Source organism: Salmo salar, chromosome ssa03 (assembly GCF_905237065.1).
Source record: "Salmo salar chromosome ssa03, Ssal_v3.1, whole genome shotgun sequence".
Lineage (NCBI taxonomy): Eukaryota > Metazoa > Chordata > Actinopteri > Salmoniformes > Salmonidae > Salmo > Salmo salar.
This window is the reverse complement of record NC_059444.1, coordinates 16,087,596-16,112,394: the sequence shown is the minus strand read 5'-3', so window position 1 is coordinate 16,112,394 and position 24,799 is coordinate 16,087,596. Positions and strand designations below refer to the sequence as shown.

Here is a 24,799-nt window from a genome sequence, read left to right as displayed (position 1 = left end):
ACTGTTTTGCTGCCAGACAAGACTCTGCTGATAGACAGGTGTAGCGGTGATAAGATGTTGGGACTCTGCTGTTAGCAGAGTCCTAACAGCTTTATGTAGGCCCTAACAGTTTGTGGGCACTGTTTGACACTGTTATAGTGGCTTTGCTGGCATGCATCCCACTTTTTATTTTTGCCCCACCAAGATTTACATGCTAAAATCGCCACTGTAAGCAAAGTGAAAAGGTATGAGAAGGCAAGTGATGATAACTGTTTGATAGATTGCTTAATGGGCTGCTCATTGATTGGTTGATTGATTATGTAAGCCAGAATTTGTGAGAATGGACAACATAAAGCACTTTGTGATAACTGTTGGGCTTTATAGATTAAAATGTATTGATTTGATTGGTTTAGTCAATATGAGTGATTACCTTTTTTCTTCTCTCTCCATGTCTGTCTGTCTGTCTCCAGAGGTCTGTCTGTCTGTCTGTCTCCAGAGGTATGTCTGTCGCTGGGATTGGGAAAGGGTACTTTTAAATGATCAAAGGTAAGAGTGGACTTTTTAGATACAAAGAGACAAACTGTGACTTGAATTTTTTATAAATTTTTTTACATTCAATTTCATGAATTTGTCTTTATCAAATCCAGTTTTCCTGGTTACATGATACGTGATCACTGCATCTTCTTACATTTATTTGTATTCTTTACTTCACTCTTTTCTATACAGATTTTTCATTTCTTTATGCATCCTAAAATGTAGCATCCTGTCACGTCCTGACCAGTAAAAGGGGTTATTTGTTTTGTAGTTTGGTCAGGACGTGGCAGGGGTGTGTTTGTTTAGTGTGTTTCGGGGTTTTTGGTTTATGTTCTATGTTTTCTATTTCTATGTGGGTTTTCTAGTTTGTCTATTTCTATGTTAGTTTTGGGAACGACCTCCAATTAGAAGCAGCTGGTTATCGTTGCTTCTAATTGGAGGCCATATTTAAGTAGGGGTTTTTGTCTTGTGTTTTGTGGGTGGTTGTTCCATGTATAGTCAGAGTACCTTACAGGACTGGTTTTCGTCGTGCTTTTGGTCAGTGTTCATTTCTTTAATAAATCAAGAAGACGTTTCACATACCCGCTGCAGTTTGGTCCGATCATTACGACGCATATGACACATCCAAAGTTTGTGTGTTTGAATTAATTTCACTGCTTCTCTCATGGCCCAAATATTAGTTGAATTTACACTGAAACCTTCCTTGGTAGTGGTCAAGCTCACCACCAGTTATCAGTCCGGTGCATCATCAGAGATTGAGGCACTAATCACAAAGCCTACCACACCTACTGCAGTGCAAATGCATAAATACACATATAACATGTTAATCAATTGAGCACCCGCCCTGAGACAGTTACAGTACAGTGATGAACAGTTGTTTTCCTTTTTGTTACATCATCCCTGTTGTGGATAGTTTGAGTGGGGCAAGGTAACAGTCTCGATGGAATTAAATGTAAAAGGATGGATGGAAATAAGGAAGAAAGGATGAATGGATGGATGGGCATACAGATGATGACAATAGGGGTTCTCTGTCACAGGCTCGGGTCATGTTCATGTCTGTCTTGCGCTCTCAGGCCGGGTGCGCCGTTCTGTTCCAGTGCTGGTTTAGGTTTTCTGGAAAACCTGCTTGCACACAACTCCACAAACTCTCAGCTCCTGCAGAGAGAACAGAAGGTAAAATTATGTTCCATCGAGAGATTGAACAGGATTTTTAATAAATCCCTTTGATTCATTCTTTATTTGTTTGTGCAGAGAGAGAAATAAATCATCATTATCATCATCATTAATTGAGGTAAACAGCTGTGAAGACATCAAAAATGGTTGCAGTAAATCAATCTCCTCTATGGAGAATAACCAGTCAAAACACTTGTACTTGCAGGTGTATTTCTAACCATCAGAGGCCGCGGTTGTTCAGTGATCCGGGGATTAGTGACTCCAGGGAGACACTTTGCTAATGAATAATTTAATGGCCAAAGATTGTGAACATCTGTTGGAATCCCTTTGACTCAATAAGTTGGCAGTCAACTTTATTTAGCTTTTTATTTAGCTTTAATGACAATAATCATAGCAATGAAAATCAGTAATGACAAGGTAATGAAGTCATTGTAGAGGTCAGTAAATGTACTAATGTTTGTGTATGGGTTGACCAGGGGTGCACTATAAAAGGGACAATTCTATTAAGGGTCCTTAGACTCCAATCCTATCCACAAAGTTTATGAATTTAGTCATGCAGTATTTCCCCCGGTGGTTCATCTTTTGTTCAAATCTTGTTTACGAGGTTACCAAAGCCAGAAACCAGCTATATTTGAACAAAACTGAATCATACAAAAACAATGCAAGTTTTCATCTCTGCTATTTTTTTCTATAGCCTATCGATCTATATATATATATTTTTTTAAATCACCTGATTTGAGATATGTTGTGACAAAAAGTTAAATCAGGAACTGAGGAAGTAGACTTGCATTCAAATGACATGAATAGACTCTCTTACCAGATGAAGCACATCTCCCTCCACCCAATGGGTCCAGCCTCGGCCCTCCTTCTCTCCCTTCTGAACACACACCAGCTTGTCCCCCTCCCATGAGATAGTGGTCTACGGGAAGAAAGGAGAGACACCATTATGCATTCTACTGTCAGTTAGGAGCATGACCCACCCACACGCACACACACAGAGTGTGCATGACCGTATGTAGAACAACTTACAGGGAACACACATGCAGACAGAAGCTTGCAAACAAACACACACTTTTCTCAGCAGAGCAAAAATAACTTTTGTTGAGTTTACTGTTACAAGATGGAGAAAATAATATGCTAAAGGACTTGAACGAGATCTTCTTCCCATGTTGTTGAAGTCACCAAGTTTCACGTTTTTTTGTCACATGTACAGGATACAGCAGGTGTAAAACAGAACAGTGAAATGCTTAAGTTGAGAAGTTGCGAGCTCTTTCCCAACAATGCACAATAAAGGTAATAATACCAATAAAAACTAAAACATTTAAAAAAGAGAAACACGAGAATGCAGTTCTATACAGGTCAGGTCAGTGCAGTGCCTGTACCGTTATCACAACCAGCTACTTCACAGAGAGTCAACCATTTTGATATGACCACTTAACCCATCAGCATTTTCAAAATACTACACCAAGCCAGTTCATATTCATACCAACAGGAGAATTCTAGTGCTAAGTCATTCTGACTATATATTGTCACATCCTGACCAGCAGAGAGAGTAGTTGTGTAGTATTTTGGTCAGGACGTGGCAGAAGAAGTCTGTGTATGTGTGTTCTGGGATGTCTGTTTCTATGTTGGTCTGTGTGGCTCCCGATCAGGGACAGCTGGTTATCGTTGTTCCTGATTGGGAGTCATATATTAGGAGTGTGTTTGTCATCTGGGTTGTTTCGTTAGCACTGCTATTATTGTAAGTATAGCCTGTTAACCTGTCTTTAGCCGTGCTTGTTTGCTTTATTCATTATCATTAAAAGATGAGTATTCACATCCCGGCTGCATTTTGGTCACTTCAACACGGCGATTTCTGTGATATATATATATATATATATATACACAATACTGACCAGATACTATACACACCAGCTCTTTCATGACATAAACAAGTCAGGAGTTAATTGTAAATAATCATAAAGGTATAGTAAAGTCTTTATGAATTGGACTCACAAATGGTAAATTGGAACATTAAATAGTTGTCCCAGTGGTCAATAACAGATTACGTCATTTCATTCCTGTCAAGTCCTGACCAGTATAAGGGGTTATTGGTTATTGTTTGGTCAGGGCGTGGCAGGTCGTGTTTGGTTTGTGTGTTTTTGGTTATGTTCTAGTTTTTCTATGTTGGTTTTGGTAGGACCTCCAATTAGAGGCAGCTGGTTGTCGTTGCCTCTAATTGGAGGCCATATTTAGTTGGGTTCGTTTTCTCTTGTGTTTTGTGGGTGGTTGTCTCCTGTGTAGTCTGTGTACCTTACAGGACTGTTTTCGTAGTTTATTTTGTTTAAGTGTTTTTTCCTTCATTAAAGAAGATGATAAATATACCCGCTGCATTTTGGTCCACTCCTTACGATGACCGTTACAATTCCCTGATTGTAGCCTACTCGCAGCAGCGCACAAGGTGATGGCTAACATGCTGACCACACCGCTCGCGTTAGTGGTGGGAGCGTTGCAAAATAAATGTACACATGCATGTTATTCAATCATTTCATCCAAACTCGTAGCCAGGTGCTAAAATAGAACTTGGTTCTATTTTTGAGCTTGACTCGCTGCAAGTCCTGCCTCTCCCCTCCCCTGATTGGTTTTTAGGAACATATACCCACGTCAGTGATTGAAAGATGAACTGAGGCCCACACTCCAGTCCAATTGGTGGTGGTAATGCACCTTAAAGTTGGTTGCCAACCGCCATATCAAGAAGGAGAGATTACTAGAAACAAACTAGGTTTCTCCTTTTATCTGTGGATTCATTGTCGGAGTAGAGAACACACAATTTTGTGACTCTAAATGGGTCAAAATTCTAAAATGATCCAGAAAAAAAGGACGTAAATATCAAGTAAAATAACAACCCAATGTTTATATCTCAGGACAAATTAGCTAGCAACAGCAAGCTACCTAGCTAAATGGCCATGAATGTTTCATATGTTTTGACCTGTCGCCAAATTAATATAGCTGGTTCAGAGTTCAACCTGGTTGTCCTGATCGCGTCTGGTGTGGATGGACAAACTCAACATGCGCACGATGCCGCACTTGCGTGCCCGATCTAGTCAGCATGTAATGGGCTTGGAAAGTAATTTGCCTACAAACTTACAAGGGCAGTTCTTTTTGAGGCGAAGAATATGCAGATCAGAATCAATTCTCAGAGATCCTGACTAGCCTTCTAACATTGTCCTCTAGCCTGATTCACACTGAGGCTGACCCAAACTGTACTGTGCTGGCTTGGATATTTTTCCTTTCACGCTGTCCTTTTAAGCAGTTCCAGCAACTATGGTGGGTGCTCAACCAGGCTACCTTAGTGCAACTGGGCTTGGCCCTATAGGCATAAGTGTTCTCCAGCACTCAGGTGTCTTTAGTCAGGTGGGTATAATTTGTGGAACGTTCCAACAGGAATCTGTTCCAAAAACTTTGTAAATAACCAGTTTGCAAACAAACAACGCATACAAAGTTGTATAGTGGCAGAATAAGATACCGGGTAGGGAGTGGGCCACTTCATTAAGTGGTTCACTCACCACGTTTATTCAAAAAAATGTCTGTCCTCACTCTGGTAACCTATGGACAAACATTAAGAATAAGCTACGTGCTGAGTTGATGCCTATTCGGCAGCTAGTTAGCTAGGTGAAGTGATCATGCTACCTTGTATGTGTTTTTTGTTGGCAACCTTGTACCTTACGAAGTTTTTGGAACAGATTCCTGTTGGAACTTTCCACAAATTATACCCACCCTCTTTAGCCTTATTCAGCTGATTCCCTCTGAAGCAGCAATTTACCTTTTCCCCATCAGTGTCAACTCAAAGCCCCATTGTATTCACAGTTGTAATTCAGTCATGTGTGGGTAAGCACATAAAGACTGCCATTTGGATCTGAGAGGGCATTTGGTTGATCAAATCATACTGAGACATCACATTTACTCTTTGTTCTCATGCAGTCTATATCCAGAAAGATGTTTTGACCAAATAAAAATGTAGTTTGAATGTACAACAGACTCACCATGCATTTTCTGTCATCCACCCCTGAGAGATCTTCCTCAAACTCCTTGCCAACATGGAAATCCATGTTGTAGTTCTTAAAGGTACTGAGGGTCTTGATGACCATGTGATCACCATCAACACTGATGTCTTTGTCGGTCTTCAACAAGTTGGCAATTTTCCTAATGGCAACATTTACATCTGTGCGATGGATGTGTACCCAAGGAAAGAAGAGAGAGTTTAATACTAATGACCAGTAAGGCTCCCCAAACATCACACTCATTCTCTCCTACCCCTTTAAAAAACTATGCTTTAAGTGAGAAATAAGCACTATTCAGTAGGATCCAACCTAGAACTGGATCCAACCTAGAACTGGATCCAACCTAGAACTGGATCCAACCTAGCACTGGATCCAACCTAGAACTGGATCCAACCTAGAACTGAATCCAACCTAGAACTGGATCCAACCTAGAACTGGATCCAACCTAGAACTGGATCCAACCTAGAACTGGATCCAACTCAGTAAATCCTGTCCTCTTTTTGGACATCCTTTGAAAATATCATTTAAAAAAAATATGTCAGTAACAGTAAGTATCTACCAGTGCTCATAAACCAACTTTCAGCTATAGCCCTCTATTTGTCAATATATTCAGTGTGGTAATCTTAGCTATAAACCTGGTTTAGGTTTTGATTGATGCCTAGAGCGCAAATATTGGCCGCAGTGCCAGTATCTTCGAGCATCATCCACGTTGGAGTCCCCGCACACCACAACTCCATGAAAGATGCTGGAACAACTCACCGAGGGCTTTCATGTACTCCTCAAAGTTGTCATTGGAGATCATTTTCCAATACCCATTCAGGTCAACTGGCATATTGGCTGTGTGTTTCTAGTTTCCTTATTTCCAGTGAAAAGGAGATCCGATACCGCTGTTAATTTGCGATCGAATGTCGGACCGCTGTCCGTACCTCCAATTTTAACCAGAACCACTTTAATCCGATTACTTTTTAAAAGAATTGGAACTCCGCTAATTCATTCCCTGCCTCTGTCGCTGAGCCACTACCTCATCGCACCCCCAATCCAACCTATGCGTCCCTGTCCAAACTGCATGTGGGTGAAGAGCCAACACCAATTAACAATTAACGCATGAGCTATTTCGAGAGTGCTTACTTGAAAGTACTTCTCGCTGTTGTGGGCGACTGCTCTGACAGCTCTGAGTCACCCAGTGTGACATCAAATGGAGAAGGATATAGAACGGGTAATGAAGAGCTCATGTGTTCTGCCAGAATAGAGGCACCTGCTTACATTGAGAGGAAGAATAGAGATGCAAAATCGGTCTCCTGCTGACTCAAAGACGACAAGAATTTCTTCAAATATTTAGGATACTTATTTATTCTTCACCACGTGGCATTATTTATTATGACAAAGTAAATAAAATGGAAAATCCATCTGTTCCATGAGAGGCGCCTAGCCTTATAGGGCGACAGGTAGCCTACTGGTTAGAGCGTTGGACTAGTAACCCAAAGGTTGCAAGATTGAAGCTGAGCTGACAAGGTACAAATCTGTCGTTCTGCCCCCGAACAAGGCAGTTAACCCACTGTTCCTAGGCAGTCATTGGAAATAAGAATTTGTTCTTAACTGACTTGCCTAGTTAAATAAAGATAAAATAAATGTGGGCCCTAAGTGATATTTGGTTGGTGCCACCCACTCTTGGCAGTGGATTCTTTTCCCACTGGGCGCACACTAGTTGAATACACGTTGTTTCCACATCATTTCAATGAAATTATGTTGAACCAACATAGAATATACAATGAATTAACGACTGTGCCAGTGTGTTTTTTGTAGTGGTAAAGTACATTTTCTGCAATTCAAAAAGTTGCAGTTTTAAAACGAATTTCATGGAATTCTACTAATTTTGCCATGGGGCGGAGAGAAAATGTAATAGTTTCCCCACATGCTTCAAGATGTATACCATTGTCCCTGTACGCAAGCAAACAAAGGTAACCTGCGTAAATGATTATCGCTCTGCAGCCCTCATCTCTGTCAACATGAAGTGCTTTGAGCGGCTGGTTAAGGACCATATCAGCTCCACCTTACCTGATACTCTGGACCCATTACAATTTGCATACCGATCCAACAGATTCACGGACGATGCAATCGCCATTGCACTGCCCTATCTCACCTGGTTGAGGAATACCTACGTGAGAATGCTGTTTATTGACTAGCGCTTAGCTTCCAATAGCATAGTCCCCGCCAAGCTCATCATTAAGCTCAGGGCCCTGGATCCTGGACCTCCTGACAGGCAGACCCCAATTGAGGAGGGTAGGCGACAACAACTCCGCCACGCTGACTCTCAACACGGAGGGGCCCCCCAGGGGTGTGTGCTCAGCCCCCTACTGTACTCCCTGTACACACGACTCCAACACCATCATTAAGTTTGCCGACGATACAACGCTGGTGGGCCTGATTGCCGACGCCAACGAGACAGCCTACAGGAAGGAGGTTAGAGCCCTGGCAGAGGGGTTACCAGGAAAACAGCCGCTCCCTCAACATCCCTCAAAACCAAGGAGCTGATCGTGGACTATAGGAAACAAGGGCATGTGCATGCCCCCATCTGCATAGATGGGCTATAGTGGAGAGGGTCAAAGGTTTCAAGTTCCTTTTCATGCACATCATAGAGGACCTGACATGGACCAATCACACAGACACCGTGGCAAAGAAGGCGCAACAGCGGCTCTTCAAACTCAGGCGACTGAAGAAATTTGGCATGGGCCCTCAGATCCTCAATAAGTTCTACAACTGCACCATCGAAAGCATCTTGACCGGCTGTATCACCGCCTGGTATGGCAACTGCACCCCCCTCAACCGCAAGGCTCTACAGAGGGTGGTGCGGACGGCCCTTAAGGACATTTACACCAGGCGGTGTATGAGGAAGGCCTGGATTATCGTCAAGGACTCCAGTCACCAAAGCCACGGACTGTTCACTCCGTTACCATCTGGCAAGTGGTATCGGAACATTGGAGACTATTTACACCGACTCTATACATACACAGACACACACACTCAACACCGCTATTTATTTATTTAACTGCGTGACCAATACACTACCCACTTTATTTTACCCATGCCAAATCTTTTCAGTCTCCTTAGGGGGAAAAGCTATTTCCGTGCCCTATTCACGACTTTCTTGGTGTGTTTGGACCATCACCTCATGTTTCAGCATGATAATGCATGGCCCCATGTCGCAAGGATCTGTAAGCAATTCCTGGAAGCTGAAAATGTCCCAGTTCTTCCATGGCCTGCATACTAACCAGACATGTCACTCATTGAGCATGTTTGGGATGCCCTAGATCGACATGTACGACAGCGTGTTCTAGTTCCCACCAATATCCAGAAACTTCGCACAGTCATTGAAGAGTGGGACAACATTCCACAGGCCACAATCCACAGTCAGATCAACTCTATGCGAAGGAGATGCATGAGGCAAATGGTGGTCACATCAGATATTTACTGGTTTTCTGATCCACGACCCTACCTTTTCTTTAAGGTATCTGTGACCAACCTATGCATATCTGTATTCCCAGTCATGTGAAATAAATAGGTTATGGCATAATGAATTTACTTCAATTGACTGATTTCCTTATATGAACCGTAAATCTTTGAAATTGTAGCATGTTGCATTTATATTTTTGTTCAGTGTATTAATTTAAGGTTAGGGTTAAAGTTAGGGTTAAAATCACATTTTAAGAAGATAAATTATAGAAATAGGAGAGGCATATACCTTTGTGGCTGTCAAAAAAATGTAAGCCAATTAACATGTCACTCGCATAAACTTTAATAGCTCTACTCTGCCACTAACTGATAGTCATGAGGGTGTTACGAAACCAATAACTAGCCTGATTTTGCTGCACTCATTATGTCGAGGGGTCTTAGGCCAAGCTACATAGTCTGTAACCTTATTTGATGTGTGCATAAATGTGAGACTTAAGCGTGTGACCAGGTGTTGAGTGCACCTGGTCACATTATTCATATGTTCATGGTGACAAAATAAATCTGTACAAAAACCAAACTACAAAAAGGCATGCCCAACTAAAGAGGTTAACTAACACATAGAAACAAACAAAAGTCCGGCTGATAGGTTTCCTGACACCTCTCGCACACTGAGTCACAATCATCTTGATCGCTTGCACCTGAGGAATTATCAAGGCTTCCTGGAAGAACACAGCCCTCACCCAGTTGGTGCTGCCACCTGGAGTGTGGAAGTGTATCACTAACCTTCCTCCCATATCATAAAACTGGCAACTATAATTCAAACAAAAAGCAAGGCATGCTGGGAAATATGCAGATAAGGTATAATAAATTCTCAAGTTGAATTGTATGTTCACTCAACCTAAAATTCAAAGTTGAGTGAACATACAATTAAACTTAAGAATGTACATGTTCAGATTTATGCCCAACTGTTGAGCAAACTCACTATCCTTTTGCAGCTTGTTGCCTTTCAATGGTATGTTGAATCAACATATTGATTTTTTACAGTGCAGGAATATACCCTCCCTTTGCAACCCTAGTCCCACTGTACAACGCAACTAACCCCGAGCATTCTGATTACATCCCATAATCCATTTGATTCAATATGGGACTTTCAGGGGCTTACATGAGTAATCACCATGCCACTAACTTTTGAAATCCCCTGGACATAAGCAGTCAATACAAAAGGTAAGAGTGGACTATTCAGATACAAAGTGAAATCAGCTGTGACTTGAATAGTAAAAAAAAAAATTGGACACTACAATTCATGAATCTGACTAATAGCAATACTGTTCTTTTTTAGATCCAGTTTTCTAAGTTATGTGATCACTATCTTCTTACATTGATCTTTTTTTGGTGACCAATTTTCTTGTTGGGTGGGGGCTACATGTACAACACAAATTCATATAATTGAAGTAATTTTTATACTCCTAAGTGCAGATTGGAATGTACAAGTTATATCAATTTGTGTGTAAACATTGCTTGAATATTGTACAATCGCCAATACGCGTACACAGCCCGGTGCGCTTGGTGAAAGCTCCTCACAGGTGTCATGCTAGAGCCAGCATCGAGCCAGGACCGGTGATGCAAGTTGCAAGCATCAGACCGCCGGTGAGGGTTCATGGCCCAGTGTATCCTGTTCCTGCTCCTCGTACTCTTCCTCCAGTGCGTCAGCCCAGTCCAGTACGTCCTGTTCCTGCTCCTCGCACTAGCCCTGTGGTGCGTGTCAATAGTCTGGCGCCTCCAAAGCCAGCCCCACGCATCAGGCCTCTAGTGCGCCTGCCCTGCCCAGTACGTCCTGTTCCTGCTCCTCGCACTAGCCCTGTGGTGCGGGTTACTAGTCTGGCGCCTCCTAAGCCAGCCCCACGCATCAGGCCTACAGTGCGCAGTCCCAGTCCAGAGCTTCCGGCGACAGTTCCCCGTCCAGAGCTTCCGGCGACAGTTCCCCGTCCAGAGCTTCCGGCGACAGTTCCCCGTCCAGAGCTTCCGGCGACAGTCCCCCATCCTGAGCTTCCGGCGACGTCCCACAGTCCGGAACTGACAGAGACGTCCCACAGTCCAGAACCGACAGATGTCCCACAGTCCGGAACCGACAGAGGCGGCCCACAGTCCGGAACCGACAGAGGCGGCCCACAGTCCGGAACCGGCAGAGACGGCCCACAGTCCGGAACCGGCAGAGACGGCCCACAGTCCGGAGCCTGCAGAGACGGCCCACAGTCCGGAGCCTGCAGAGACGGCCCACAGTCCGGCGCCTGCAGAGACGGCCCACAGTCCGGCGCCTGCAGAGACGGCCCACAGTCCGGCGCCTGCAGAGACGGCCCACAGTCCGGCGCCTGCAGAGACGGCCCACAGTCCGGCGCCTGCAGACGGCCCACAGTCCGGCGCCTGCAGCGACGCACCTCAGCCCGAGGTCTCCAGCGACGCACCTCAGCCCGAGGTCTCCAGCGACGCACCTCAGCCCGAGGTCTCCAGCGACGCACCTCAGCCCGAGGTCTCCAGCGACGCACCTCAGCCCGAGGTCTCCAGCGACGCACCTCAGCCCGAGGTCTCCAGCGACGCACCTCAGCCCAGAGCCTTCAGCAGTGGTCTACAGCCCTGAGCCTTCAGTGGGGGTGGGCAGGTTAGAATGGGGACTAAGGCCGGAGCCAGAGCCACCTCCGTGGTTGGAGGATTGGGGAGGGGGGGTGTAGCACGGGAGCCGTCGTTGACGGTGGCCACCCTCCCTTCCCTCCCTTTAAGTTTGGAGTTATTTTGTGGGGTTTTTCTGTTTAGGTGCATTCGGGGTCTGCACCTTTGGGGGGGGGTACTGTCACGTCCTGACCAGTAAAAGGGGTTATTTGTTATTGTAGTTTGGTCAGGGCATGGCAGGGGGTGTTTGGTTTGTGTGTTTCGGGGTTTTTGGTTTATGTTCTAGATTATCTATTTCTCTGTGTTTATCTAGCTTGTCTATTTCTATGTTAGTTTTGTCAATGACCTCCAATTAGAGGCAGCTGGTTGTTGTTATCTCTGATTGGAGGCCATATTTAGTTGTGTGTTTTCACTTGTGTTTGTGGGTGGTTGTTTCCAGTATAGTCTGTGCACCTTATTGGACTGTTTTCATTGTTTGTTTTGTTTAAGTGTTTTTTAAGCCGTAGTGCACAAAACACTAACACAAACAATATCCCACAAACGCAGGGGGGAAAAATGGCTACCTAAATATGATCCCCAATTAGAAGTAACGATTACCAGCTGCCTCTAATTAGGAACCATACCAACCACCAACATAGAAATACAAACGCTAGAAACCCCCTAGTCATGCTCTGACCTATACACCATAGAGAACCCAGAGGGCTTTCTATGGTTAGGGTGTGACACATCCCACAGAGCTCCATTAAATCCATTATTCAAAAATGGAAAGAATATGGCACCACAACAAACCTGCCAAGAGAGGGCCGCCCACCAAAACTCACAGACCAGGCAAGGAGGGCATATATCAGAGAGGCAACAAAGAGACCAAAGATAACCCTGAAGGAGCTGCAGACCTCCATGGCGGAGATTGGAGTATCTTGTAAATAGGACCACTTTAAGCCGTACACGCCACAGAGCTGGGCTTTACAGAAGAGTGGCCAGAAAAAAGCCATTGCTTAAAGAAAAAAATAAGCAAACACGTTTGGTGTTCACCAAAAGGCATGTGGGAGACTCTCCAAACATATGGAAAAAGGTACTCTGGTTAGATGAGACTAAAATGTAGCTTGTGGGGATGTGGGGATGTTTTTCATCGGCAGGGACTGGGAAACAGGTAAGAATTGAAGGAATGATGGATGGCGCTAAATACAGGGAAATTCTTGAGGGAAGCCTGTTTCAGTCTTCCAGAGATTTGAGACTGGGACGGAGGTTGACCCTAAGCATACTGCTAAAGCAACATTTGAGTGGTTTAAGGTGAAACATTTACATGTCTTGGAATGGCCAAGTCAAAGCCCAGACCTCAATCCAATGGAGTATCTGTGGTATGACTTAAAGATTGCTGTACACCAGTGGAACCCATCCAATTTGAAGGAGTTGGAGCAGTTTTGCCTTGAAAAATGGGCAAAAATCCCAGTGGCTAGATGCCCCAAGAGACTTGCAGCTGTAATTGCTGCAAAAGGTGGCTCTACAAAGTATTGACTTTGGGGGGGGGTGAATAGTTATGCACGCTGAAGTTTAGTTTTATTTCACAATTAAACATATTTTGGTATCTTCAAAGTGGCATGTTGTATAATTAAATCAAATGATACAACCCCCCCCCCAAAATACATTTTCATTCCAGGTTGTAAGGCAACAAAATAGGAAAAATGCCAAGGGGGTGAATACTTTTGCAAGCCACTGTACTTGTAAAGCTTTCTACCAATACAGTGTAGTACATTTACGTTACATTTACGTCATTTAGCAGACGCTCTTATCCAGAGCGACTTACAAATTGGTGCATTCACCTTATGATATCCAGTGGAACAACCACTTTACAATAGTACATTTATATCTTTTTGGGGGGGAGGGTAGGGGGGGGGAGGGTTAGAAGGATTACTTTATCCTATCCCAGGTATTCCTTAAAGAGTTGGGGTTTCAGGTGTCTCCGGAAGGTGGTGATTGACTCCGCTGTCCTGGCGTCGTGAGGGAGCTTGTTCCACCATTGGGGTGCCAGAGCAGCGAACAGTTTACAGTAGACAGTTTACAGTAGACATCTAATACACCTAAAACATGTTCATCAAAGGAGCACCCGGTCGCCCTGAAACAGAGTTACAGTACCACTGATGAAAAGGAAAGAATTGTTTTATTTCACCTTTATTTAACCAGGTAAGCTAGTTGAGAACAAGTTCTCATTTACAACTGCGACCTGGCCAAGATAAAGCAAAGCAGTGCGACACAAACAACAACACAGAGTTACACATGGAATAAACAAGCATACCGTCAATAACACAATAGAAGGGGAAAAAAAGTCTATATACAGTGTGTGCAAATGGCGTGAGGAGGTAAGGCAATAAATAGGCCATAGTAGCGAAGTAGTTACAATTTAGCAAATTAACACTGGAGTGATAGATGAGCAGATGATGATGTGCAAGTAGAAATACTGGTGTGCAAAAGAGCAGAAAAGTAAATAAAAAACAATATGGGGATGAGGTAGGTAGATTGGGTGGGCTATTTACAGATGGGCTATGTACAGCTGCAGCGATCAGTTAGCTGCTCAGATAGCTGATGTTTAAAGTTAGTGAGGGAAATATAAGTCTCCAGCTTCAGTGATTTTTGCAATTCGTTCCAGTCATTGGCAGCAGAGATCTGGAAGGAAAGGCGGCCAAAGTACGTGTTGGCTTTGGGGATGAACAGTGAGATATACCTGCTGTAGCGGGTGCTACGGGTGGGTGTTGTTATCGTGACCAGTGAGCTGAGAGAAGGTGGAGCTTTACCTAGCATCGACTTATAGATGACCTGGAGCCAGTGGGTCTGGAGACGAATATGTAGCGAGGGCCAGCCGACTAGAGCATACAGGTCGCAGTGGTGGGTGGTATAAGGGGCTTTGGTAACAAAACGGATGGCACTGTAATAGACTGCATCCAGTTTGCTGAGTAGCGTATTGGAAGCTATTTTGTAAATGACATCGCCGAAGTCGAGCATCGGTAGGATAGTCCGTTTTATGAGGGTATGTTTGGCGGCGTGAGTGAATGAGGCTTTGTTGCGAAATAGGAAGCCAATTCTAGATTTTATTTTGGATTGGAGATGATGCTGCAACATTGAGAGCATCCTGACTGGTTGCATCACTGCCTGGTACGGCAATTGCTCGGCCTCTGACCGCAAAGCACTACAGAGGGTAGTGCGTATGGCCCAGTACATCACTGGGGCTAAGCTGCCTGCCATCCAGGACCTCTATACCAGGCGGTGTCAGAGGAAGGCCCTAAAAATTGTCAAAGTGTTCTCTCTACTACCGCATGGCAAGCGGTACCGGAGTGCCAAGTCTAGGACAAAAAGGCTTCTCAACAGTTTTTATCCCCAAGCCATAAGACTCCTGAACAGGTAATCAAATGGCTACCCGGACTATTTGCATTGTGTGCCCCCCCAACCCCTCTTTTTACGCTGCTGCTACACTCTGTTTATCATATATGCATAGTCACTTTAACTATACACTCATGTACACACTACCTCAATTGGGCAGACCAACCAGTGCTCCCGCACATTGGCTAACCGGGCTATCTGCATTGTGTCCCGCCACCCCCTCTTTTACGCTACTGCTACTCTCTGTTCATCATATATGCATAGTCACTTTTACCATATCTACATGTACATACTACCTCAATCAGCCCGACTAACCGGTGTCTGTATGTAGCCTCGCTACTTTTATAGCCTCGCTACTGTATATAGCCTGTCTTTTCACTGTTGTTTTATTTCTTTACTTAGCTATTGTTCACCTAATACCTTTTTTGCACTATTGGTTAGTAAGTAAGCATTTCACTGTATGGTCTACACCTGTTGTATTCAGCGCACGTGACAAATAAACTTTGATTTGATTTAATATGAGTCTGTAAGGAGAGTTTACAGTCTAACTAGACACCTAGGTATTTGTAGTTGTCCACATTCTAAGTTAGAACCGCCCAGAGTAGTGATGCTAGTCGGGCGGGCGGGTGCGGGCAGCGAACGGTTGAAAAGCATGCATTTGGTTTTACTAGCGTTTAAGAGCAGTTGGAGACCACGGAAGGAGTGTTGCATGGCATTGAAGCACATTTGGAGGTTAATAATAAACAGTTTTCCTTTTTGTTGGGAAGCTACATGTACATCACCCCTGTTGTGGATAGTTTGACTTTGGTGGGGCAAGGCAACATTCTTGATGGAATGAAATGTGAAAGGATGGAATGAAATAAGGAAGGATGGATGAAAGGATGGATTGATGGACGGATGTGTGCAATAGGTGGTTCTCTGTCACAGGCTTGGGTTGTGTCCGTGTCTCTCTGCACTCTCAGGTAAGGGGCACCGTTCTGTTGTTCCAGGGTTGGTTTAAGTTTTCTGGAAGACCTGTTTGCACACAGCTCCACATGCTCTCAGCTCCTGCAGACAGAACAGATTTTTTAGAAATCCTTTTGATTAATTATTGATTTGTTCGTGTAGGAAGCGAAAAATAACCCCCTTATCACCATTAATTGAGGTAAACAGCTGTGAAAATGTATTTTAAAAAAAACAGTAAATCGATCTCCTCTATGGAGAATAACCATAGTCAAAGCACTTGTACTTGCAGTTCTATTTCTAACCATCAGAGGCCGCGGTTGTTCAGTGTTCTGGGGATTAGTGACTCCAGGGAGCCACTCCGCTGATGAATAATTTCATGGCCAATGATTGCGAACATCTGTTAGAATCACTTTGACTAAATAATATGGCAGTCAGATGCCTTTTACCACAGGATGTTGGTGGAACCTTAATTGGGGAGGATGGGCATGTGGTAATGGCTAGTGCGGAATAAGTGGAAAGATATCAACAACATCATATACTTGGTTTCCATGGTTCCCATGTGTTCGATGCAATTCCATTCGCTCTGTTCCAGCCATTATTATGAGCCGTTCTCCCCTCAGCAGCCTCCACTGCCTTTTACTCAGCTTTGATGACAATAATCATATAGCAATGAAAATCCGCAATGACAAGGTAGTCATACGGTAGTCATTGTAGAGGTCAGTGTTGTTTTTTAATCTTTGCTATTTATCTATAGCCACATCTATATATATATATATATATATATATGTTTTAAATCACCTGATCTGAGATTTGTTGTGACAAAAAGTTAAATCAGGAACTGAGGAAGTAGACTTGCATTCAAATGACATGAATAGACTCTCTTACCAGATGAAGCACATCTCCCTCCACCCAATGGGTCCAGCCTCGGCCCTCCTTCTCTCCCTTCTGAACACACACCAGCTTGTCCCCCTCCCATGAGATAGTGGTCTACGGGAAGAAAGGAGAGACACCATTATGCATTCTACTGTCAGTTAGGAGCATGACCCACAAATCAACACACACATAGCATGCACTACCATATGTAGAACAACTTACAGGGAGAACATACACTGAGTGTACAAAACATTAGTAACATCTGCTCTTTCCATGACATAGACTGACCAGGTGAAATCTATGATCCCTTATTGATGTCACTTGTTGGGGTTTTCATGCTCAACAGTTTCCCGTGTGTATCAAGAATGGTCCACCACCCAAAAGACATCCAGCCAACTTGGAACAACTGTGGGAAACATTGGAGTCAACATGGGCCAGCATCGCCTTCCACATCTTGTAGAATCTATGCCCAACGAATTGAGGCTGTTCTGAGGGCCGAAGGGGGTGGAACTCATTATTAGGAAGGTGTTCCTAATGTTTTGTACATTCAGTGTATACAGACAGAAACATGCAACCACACTTCTCAGCAGAGTAAAATAACTTTTCATATATTGTTCAGAGTACAGGAGCAAATAATATGCCAAAGGACTTGAATGAGATCAGAATGTGAGGAAAGGCTGTTCTGACATATATTTTTGTATTTATATTTATTATGGATCCCATTAGCTGCTGCACTCTTCCTGCGGTCCAGCAAAATTAAGGCAGTTTGTACAATTTTAAAACATTACAATACATTCACAACACGATGTGTGCCCTCAGGCCCCTACTCCACCACTACCACAAATCTACAGTACTAAATCCATGTGTATGTATGGTGCGTATGTTATCGTATGTGTGTGTGTGTGTGTGTGTGTGTGTGTGTGTGGTGTGTGTGCCAACGTTTGTGTTGCTTCACAGTCCCTGCTGTTCCATAAAGTCTTTTTTTATCTGTTTTGAAATCAAATGTGGAATAGAGTTCCATGTAGTCATGGCTCTATGTAGTACTGTGTGCCTCCCATAGTCTGTTCTGGACTTGGGGACTGTGAAGAGACCTCTTGTGGCATGTCTTGTGGGGTATGCATGGGTGTCCGAGCTGTGTACCAGTAGTTTAGACAGACAGACAGACAGACTAGGTGCATTCAAAATGTTAATACCTTTCAAAAATAAAAGCATTGGTGAAGTCAATCTCTCCTCCACTTTCAGCCAGGAGAGATTGACATGCATAGTATTAATATTAGCTCTCTGTGTACATCTAAGGGCCAGCCGTGCTGCCATGTTCTAAGCCAATTGCAATTTTCCTAAGTCCTTTTTTGTGGCACCTGAACACACGACTGAACAGTAGTCAAGGTGCGACAAAACTAGGGCCTGTAGGACCTGCCTTGGTGATAGTGTTGTTAAGAAGGCAGAGCATCGCTTTATTATAGACAGACTGCTCCCCATCTTAGCTACTACTGCATCAATATGTTTTGACCATGACATTTTACAATCTAGTGTTACTCCAAGCAGTTTAGTCATCTCAACATGCTCAATTTCCACATTATTTACTACAAGATTTAGTTGAGGTTTAGGGTTTAGTGAGTGTTTTGTTCCAAATACAATGCTTTTAGTTTTAGAAATATTTAGGGCTAACTTATTCCTTGCCACCCACTCTGCAACTAACTGCAGCTCTTTGTTGAGTGTTGCAGTCATTTCAGTCGCTGACGTGTAGTGTCGAGTCATCTGCATACATAGAAACTCTGGCTTTACTCAAAGTCAGTGGCATGTCGTTAGTAAAAACTGAAAAAAGCAAGGGGCCTAAACAGCTACCCTGGGGAATTCCTGATTCTAACTGGATTATATTTGATAGGCTTCCATTAAAGAACACCCTCTGTGTTCTGTTAGACAAGTAACTCTTTATCCACATTATAGCAGGGAGTGTAAAGCCATAACACATACGTTTTTCCAGTAGCAGACTATGATCAATAATGTCAAAAGCTGCACTGAAGTCTAACAAGACAGCCCCCCCCAATCATTTTATCATCAATTTCTCTCAGCCAATCATCATTCATTTGTGTAAGTGCTGTGCTTGTTGAGTGTCCTTCCCGATAAGCATGCTGAAATTCTGTTGTCAATTAGTTTATTGTAAAATAGCATTGTATCTGGTCAAACACAATTCTTTCCAGAAGTTTACTAAGGGTTGGGAACAGGCTGATTGGTCGGCTATTTGAGCCAGTAAAGGGGGCTTTACTATTCTTGGGTAGCGGAATGACTTTACCTTCCCTCCAGGCCTGAGGGCACACACTCTCTAGTAGGCTTAAATTGAAGATATGGCAAATAGAAGTGGCAATATCGTCTGCTAATATCCTCAGTAATTTTCCATCTAGAGTGTCAGACCTACAGTGGCTTGCGAAAGTATTCACCCACCTTGGCATTTTTTCTATTTTGTTGCCTTACAACCTGGAATGAAAATGTATTTTTGGGGGATTTGTATCATTTGATTTACACAATATGCCTACCACTTTGAAGATGCTAAATATTTTTTATTGTGAAACAAACAAGAAATAAAACAAAAAACAGTGTACATAACTATTCCCCCCCCATGTCAATACTTTGTAGAGCCACCTTTTGCAGCAATTCCAGCTGCAAGTCTCTTGGGGTATGTGGGATTTTTGCCCATTCTTCAAGGCAAAACTGCTCTAGCTCCTTCAAGTTGGATGGGTTCCACTGGTGTACAGCAATCGTTAAGTCATACCACAGATTCTCAATTGGATTGAGGTCTGGGCTTTGACTTGGCCATTCCAAGATATTTAAATGTTTCCCCTTAAATCACTTAAATCACTGGAAGGCGAATCTCCATTCCAGTCTCAAATCTCTGGAAGACTGAAACAGGTTTCCCTCAAGAATTTCCCTGTATTTAGCGCCATCCATCATTCCTTCTATTCTGACCAGTTTCCCAGTCCCTGCCGATGAAAAACATCCACATAGCATGATGCTGACACCACCATGCTTCACTGTGGGGATGGTATTCTCGGGGTGATGAGAGGTGTTGGGTTTGCGCCAGACATAGCGTTTTCCTTGGTGGCCAAAAGCAACATTTTTGTCTAATCTAACCAGAGTACCTTCTTCCATATGTTTGGGGAGTTTCCCACATGCCTTTTGGCGAACATCAAACGTGTTTGCTTATTTTTTTCTTTAAGCAATGGCTTTTTTTTCTGGCCACTCTTCTGTTGACAGATATTCCAATCTCCGCTGTGGTGCTTTTCAGCTCCTTCAGGGTTATCTTTGGTCTCTTTGTTGCCTCTCTGATTTATGCCCTCCTTGCCTGGTCCATGAGTTTTAGTGGGCGACCCTCTCTTGGCAGGTTTGTTGTGGTGCCATATTCTTTCAAATTTTTTATAATGGATTTAGTGGTGCTCTGTGGGATGTTCAAAGTTTTTGATATTTTTTTTTTATAACCCAACCCTGATATGTACTTCTCCACAACTTTGTCCCTAACCTGTTTGGAGAGCTCCTTGGTCTTCATGGTGCCGCTTGCTTGGTGGTGTCCCTTGCTTAGTGGTGTTGCAGACTCTGGGGCCTTTCGGAACAGGTGTATCTATACTGAGATCATGTGACACTTAAGAAAGTTCACCTGTTTGCAATCTAACAAATTATGTGACTTCTGAAGGTAATTGATTGCACCAGATCTTATTTAGGGGCTTCATAGCAAAGGGGGTGAATACATATGCACGCACCACTTTTCCTTTTTAATTTTTTTGGGAATAAGTAATTTTTTTCATTTCAATATTTCGTGTATGTCCATTACATGAAATCCAAATAAAAATCAATTTAAATGACAGGTTATAATGTATCAAAATAAGAAAAATGCCAAGGGGGATGAATACTTTTGCAAGGCACTGTATATGGGACTCACTCGCCCTCAGAGAGGGAGAGTAGTCAAGGATTTTGATATGACCACTTAACCCATCAGCATTTTCAAAACACTACACCAAGCCAGTTCATATTCATACCAACAGGAGAATTCTAGTGTTAAGTCATTCTGACTAATATATATATATATATATACATACACACACATTTTATATATATATATATATATATATATACACATATACACACATACATATATACACACACACATACATACATATATATATACATATATATATACACACACACACACACACACACACACACACACACACACACACACACACAGTGGGGAGAACAAGTATTTGATACACTGCCACACTGCCGATTTTGCAGGTTTTCCTACTTACAAAGCATGTAGTCTGTAATTTATATCATAGGTACACTTCAACTGTGAGAGATGGAATCTAAAACAAAAATCCAGAAAATCACATTGTTTAAGTAATTAATTTGCATTTTATTGCATGACATAAGTATTTGATCACCTACCAACCAGTAAGAATTCCGGCTCTCAGACCAGGCACTTGTCATCTCCCGTCTGGATTACTGCAACTCGCTGTTGGCTGGGCTCCCTGCCTGTGCCATTAAACCCCTACAACTCATCCAGAACGCTGCAGCCCGTCTGGTGTTCAACCTTCCCAAGTTCTCTCACGTCACCCCGCTCCTCCGCTCTCTCCACTGGCTTCCAGTTGAAGCTCGCATCCGCTACAAGACCATGGTGCTTGCCTACGGAGCCGTGAGGGGAACGGCACCTCCGTACCTTCAGGCTCTGATCAGTCCCTACACCCAAACGAGGGCACTGTGCTCATCCACCTCTGGCCTGCTGGCCCACCTACCTCTGAGGAAGCACAGTTCCCACTCAGCCCAGTCAAAACTGTTCGCTGCTCTGGCACCCCTATGGTGGAACAAGCTCCCTCACGACGCCAGGACAGCGGAGTCAATCACCACCTTCCGGAGACACCTGAAACCCCACCTCTAAGGAATACCTTCTAACCCCCCCAAAAAAGATTTAGATGCACTATTGTAAAGTGGTTGTTCCACTGGATATCATAAGGTGAATGCACCAATTTGTAAGTCGCTCTGGATAAGAGCGTCTGCTAAATGACTTAAATGTAAATGTAAAAATGTTAGTTTTTCTTTAAGAAGCCCTCCTGTTCTCCACTCATTACCTGTATTAACTGCACCTGTTTGAACTCGTTACCTGTATAAAAGACACCTGTCCACACACTCAATCAAACAGACTCCAACCTCTCCACAATGGCCAAGACCAGAGAGCTGTGTAAGGACATCAGGGATAAAATTGTAGACCTGCACAAGGCTGGGATGGGCTACAGGACAATAGGCAAGCAGCTTGGTGAGAAGGCAACAACTGCTGGCGCAATTATTAGAAAATGGAAGAAGTTCAAGATGACGGTCAATCACCCTCGGTCTGGGGCTCCATGCAAGATCTCACCTCGTGGGGCATCAATGATCACGAGGAAGGTGAGGGATCAGCCCAGAACTACACGGCAGGACCTGGTCAATGACCTGAAGAGAGCTGGGACCACAGTCTCAAAGAAAACCATTAGTAACACACTACGCCGTCATGGATTAAAATCCTGCAGCGCACGCATGGTCCCCCTGCTCAAGCCAGCGCATGTCCAGGCCCATCTGAAGTTTGCCAATGACCATCTGGATGATCCAGAGGAGGAATGGGAGAAGGTCATGTGGTCTGATGAGACAAAAATAGAGCTTTTTGGTCTAAACTCCACTCGCCGTGTTTGGAGGAAGAAGAAGGATGAGTACAACCCCAAGAACACCATCCCAACTGTGAAGCATGGATGTGGAAACATCATTCTTTGGGGATGCTTTTCTGCAAAGGGGACAGGACGACTGCACCGTATTGAGGGGAGGATGGATGGGGCCATGTATCCCGAGATCTTGGCCAACAACCTCCTTCCCTCAGTAAGAGCATTGAAGATGGGTCGTGGCTGGGTCTCCCAGCATAACAACGACCCGAAACACACAGCCAGGGCAACTAAGGAGTGGCTCAGTAAGAAGCATCTCAAGGTCCTGGAGTGGCCTAGCCAGTCTCCAGACCTGAACCCAATGGAAAATCTTTGGAGGGAGCTGAAAGTCCGTATTGCCCAGCGACAGCCCCGAAACCTGAAGGATCTGGAGAAGGTCTGTATGGAGGAGTGGGCCAAAATCCCTGCTACAGTGTGTGCAAACCTGGTCAAGAACTACAGGAAACGTATGATCTCTGTAATTGCAAACAAAGGTTTCTGTACCAAATATTAAATTCTGCTTTTCTGATGTATCAAATACTTATGTCATGCAATAAAATGCAAATTAATTACTTAAAAATCATACAATGTGATTTTCTGGATTTTTGTTTTAGATTCCGTCTCACAGTTGAAGTGTACCTATGATTAAAAATTACAGACCTCTACATGCTTTGTAAGTAGGAAAACCTGCAAAATCGGCAGTGTATCAAATACTTGTTCTCCCCACTGTGTATGTATGTATGTGTGTGTGTATATATATATATATATACACACAATACTGACCAGATACTATACACACCAGCTCTTTCATGACATAAACAAGTCAGAAGTTAATTGTAAATAGTCAAAGGTATAGTAAAGTATTTATCAATTGGACTCACAAATCGTAAGGTACAACATTATATAGTTGGCCCATTGGTCAATAACAGATTACGTTATTTAATTCCCCGATGGTACTCGCAGCACCACACAAGGGGATGGCTTATGGGCTTGAAAAGAAATCATTCTAAATCGGCTTACAAGGGCAGATCTTTTTGGGGGAGATCTGCTTGCCAACATGGAAATCCATGTTGTAGTTCTTAAAGGTACTGAGGGTCTTGATGACAACGTGGTCACCATCGTGACTGATGTCTTTGTCGGGCTTCAACAAGGTGGCAATTTTCCTAATGGCAACATTTACATCTGTGTGTTAGGTCACCAAGGAAAGAAGAGAGAAAATAGATCAACACAAGAGGAGCAGGAAGGCTACATTCATCTATAGCCTAACGTCACACTCATTCTCCCATAACCTGTTTCTGTAGCCTATTGGCTTTAACTGGATCCAACTCCCGGAAATCTTTTTTGGATACTTTGTAAATATGAGGCCCTTTCGAAACCATTATTTTAAGTGACACAACAATTGTCAGTATCTACACCTGTGCTCCAATAAGAACACTTTCAAACTACTAAATGTTATAAACCTATACTATTCGGATTATTTAGAGACATGTAATGTTCGCTAGGTCTATAGTTAGGATTTTGATTGATGGCTAGAGCTCAATATTGAACCCATGGCCCAGTGGTCCAGCAGGTATCCTTGCGCATCATCCATTTTGACTGAAGTTTGAATCCCCGTCATTAAGCGCAAACCATCCACAAAAGACTGTGGGACAACTCACCGAGGGCTTTCAAGTACTCTTCGAAGTTGTCATTAGAGATAATTTTCCAATACCCATTCAGGTCAACTGGCATATTGTCTGTGTGTTTCTAGTGTCCTTACTTCCAGTGAAAGAGTAAATGGAGATACGATATCGCTGTTTACTTGCAATCGAATGCTGCTGTCCATACCTCCAATTTTAAACATAACCCCTTTAGTCTGATTACTTACTAGTTTTAATTTTTTTCCTACAACATTTTGAGCCTCCCTCCACCGCTGATCTGCCGACTCACCCCCATGCATCCCTGCGCAAACCGCGCATTTGACACAAGGGCACATAGTCTATCAATTAAACCTCGTCCCCAGCCCATGAGAGCAGGCTGGGAACGACATATATAAATTATACCACAGTATTGTTC

The 24,799-nt window shown here is 43.4% G+C and overlaps 2 protein-coding genes across 2 annotated transcripts; both read right to left on the bottom strand.

The window, feature by feature from the left end:
• Positions 1-1,175: 1,175 nt before the first annotated feature.
• On the bottom strand, positions 1,176-6,857 carry LOC106599048 (retinol-binding protein 1). Its single transcript, XM_014190103.2, has 4 exons — positions 6,486-6,857; positions 5,709-5,887; positions 2,504-2,605; positions 1,176-1,668 (listed from the first exon to the last, which is right to left on the bottom strand). The coding sequence occupies exons 1-4, from the start codon at positions 6,556-6,558 to the stop codon at positions 1,618-1,620; spliced, it is 405 nt and encodes a 134-aa protein (XP_014045578.1). The 5' UTR covers positions 6,559-6,857; the 3' UTR covers positions 1,176-1,617.
• An 8,989-nt stretch (positions 6,858-15,846) lies between these two features.
• Positions 15,847-24,475, bottom strand: LOC106599051 (retinol-binding protein 1). Its single transcript, XM_014190107.2, has 5 exons — positions 24,403-24,475; positions 23,765-23,926; positions 21,496-21,509; positions 17,043-17,144; positions 15,847-16,259 (listed from the first exon to the last, which is right to left on the bottom strand). The coding sequence occupies exons 1-5, from the start codon at positions 24,473-24,475 to the stop codon at positions 16,209-16,211; spliced, it is 402 nt and encodes a 133-aa protein (XP_014045582.1). The 3' UTR covers positions 15,847-16,208.
• Between the last annotated feature and the right edge of the window lie 324 nt (positions 24,476-24,799).

What these genes read in the sequence shown, in the direction of transcription:
- LOC106599048 (XM_014190103.2), bottom strand. Translation starts at nt 6,558, where the DNA reads ATGCCAGTTGACCTGAATGGGTATTGGAAAATGATCTCCAATGACAAC. An exon ending in TGGATGACAGAAAATGCATG is followed by an intron (nt 2,606 to 5,708) that starts GTGAGTCTGTTG and finishes TTCTTCCCGTAG; the next exon opens with ACCACTATCTCATGGGAGGG. An exon ending in AGGGAGATGTGCTTCATCTG is followed by an intron (nt 1,669 to 2,503) that starts GTAAGAGAGTCT and finishes TTCTCTCTGCAG; the next exon opens with GAGCTGAGAGTTTGTGGAGT.
- LOC106599051 (XM_014190107.2), bottom strand. Translation starts at nt 24,475, where the DNA reads ATGCCAGTTGACCTGAATGGGTATTGGAAAATTATCTCTAATGACAAC. An exon ending in AGAGTACTTGAAAGCCCTCG is followed by an intron (nt 23,927 to 24,402) that starts GTGAGTTGTCCC and finishes CCTAACACACAG; the next exon opens with ATGTAAATGTTGCCATTAGG. An exon ending in AGGGAGATGTGCTTCATCTG is followed by an intron (nt 16,260 to 17,042) that starts GTAAGAGAGTCT and finishes TTCTGTCTGCAG; the next exon opens with GAGCTGAGAGCATGTGGAGC.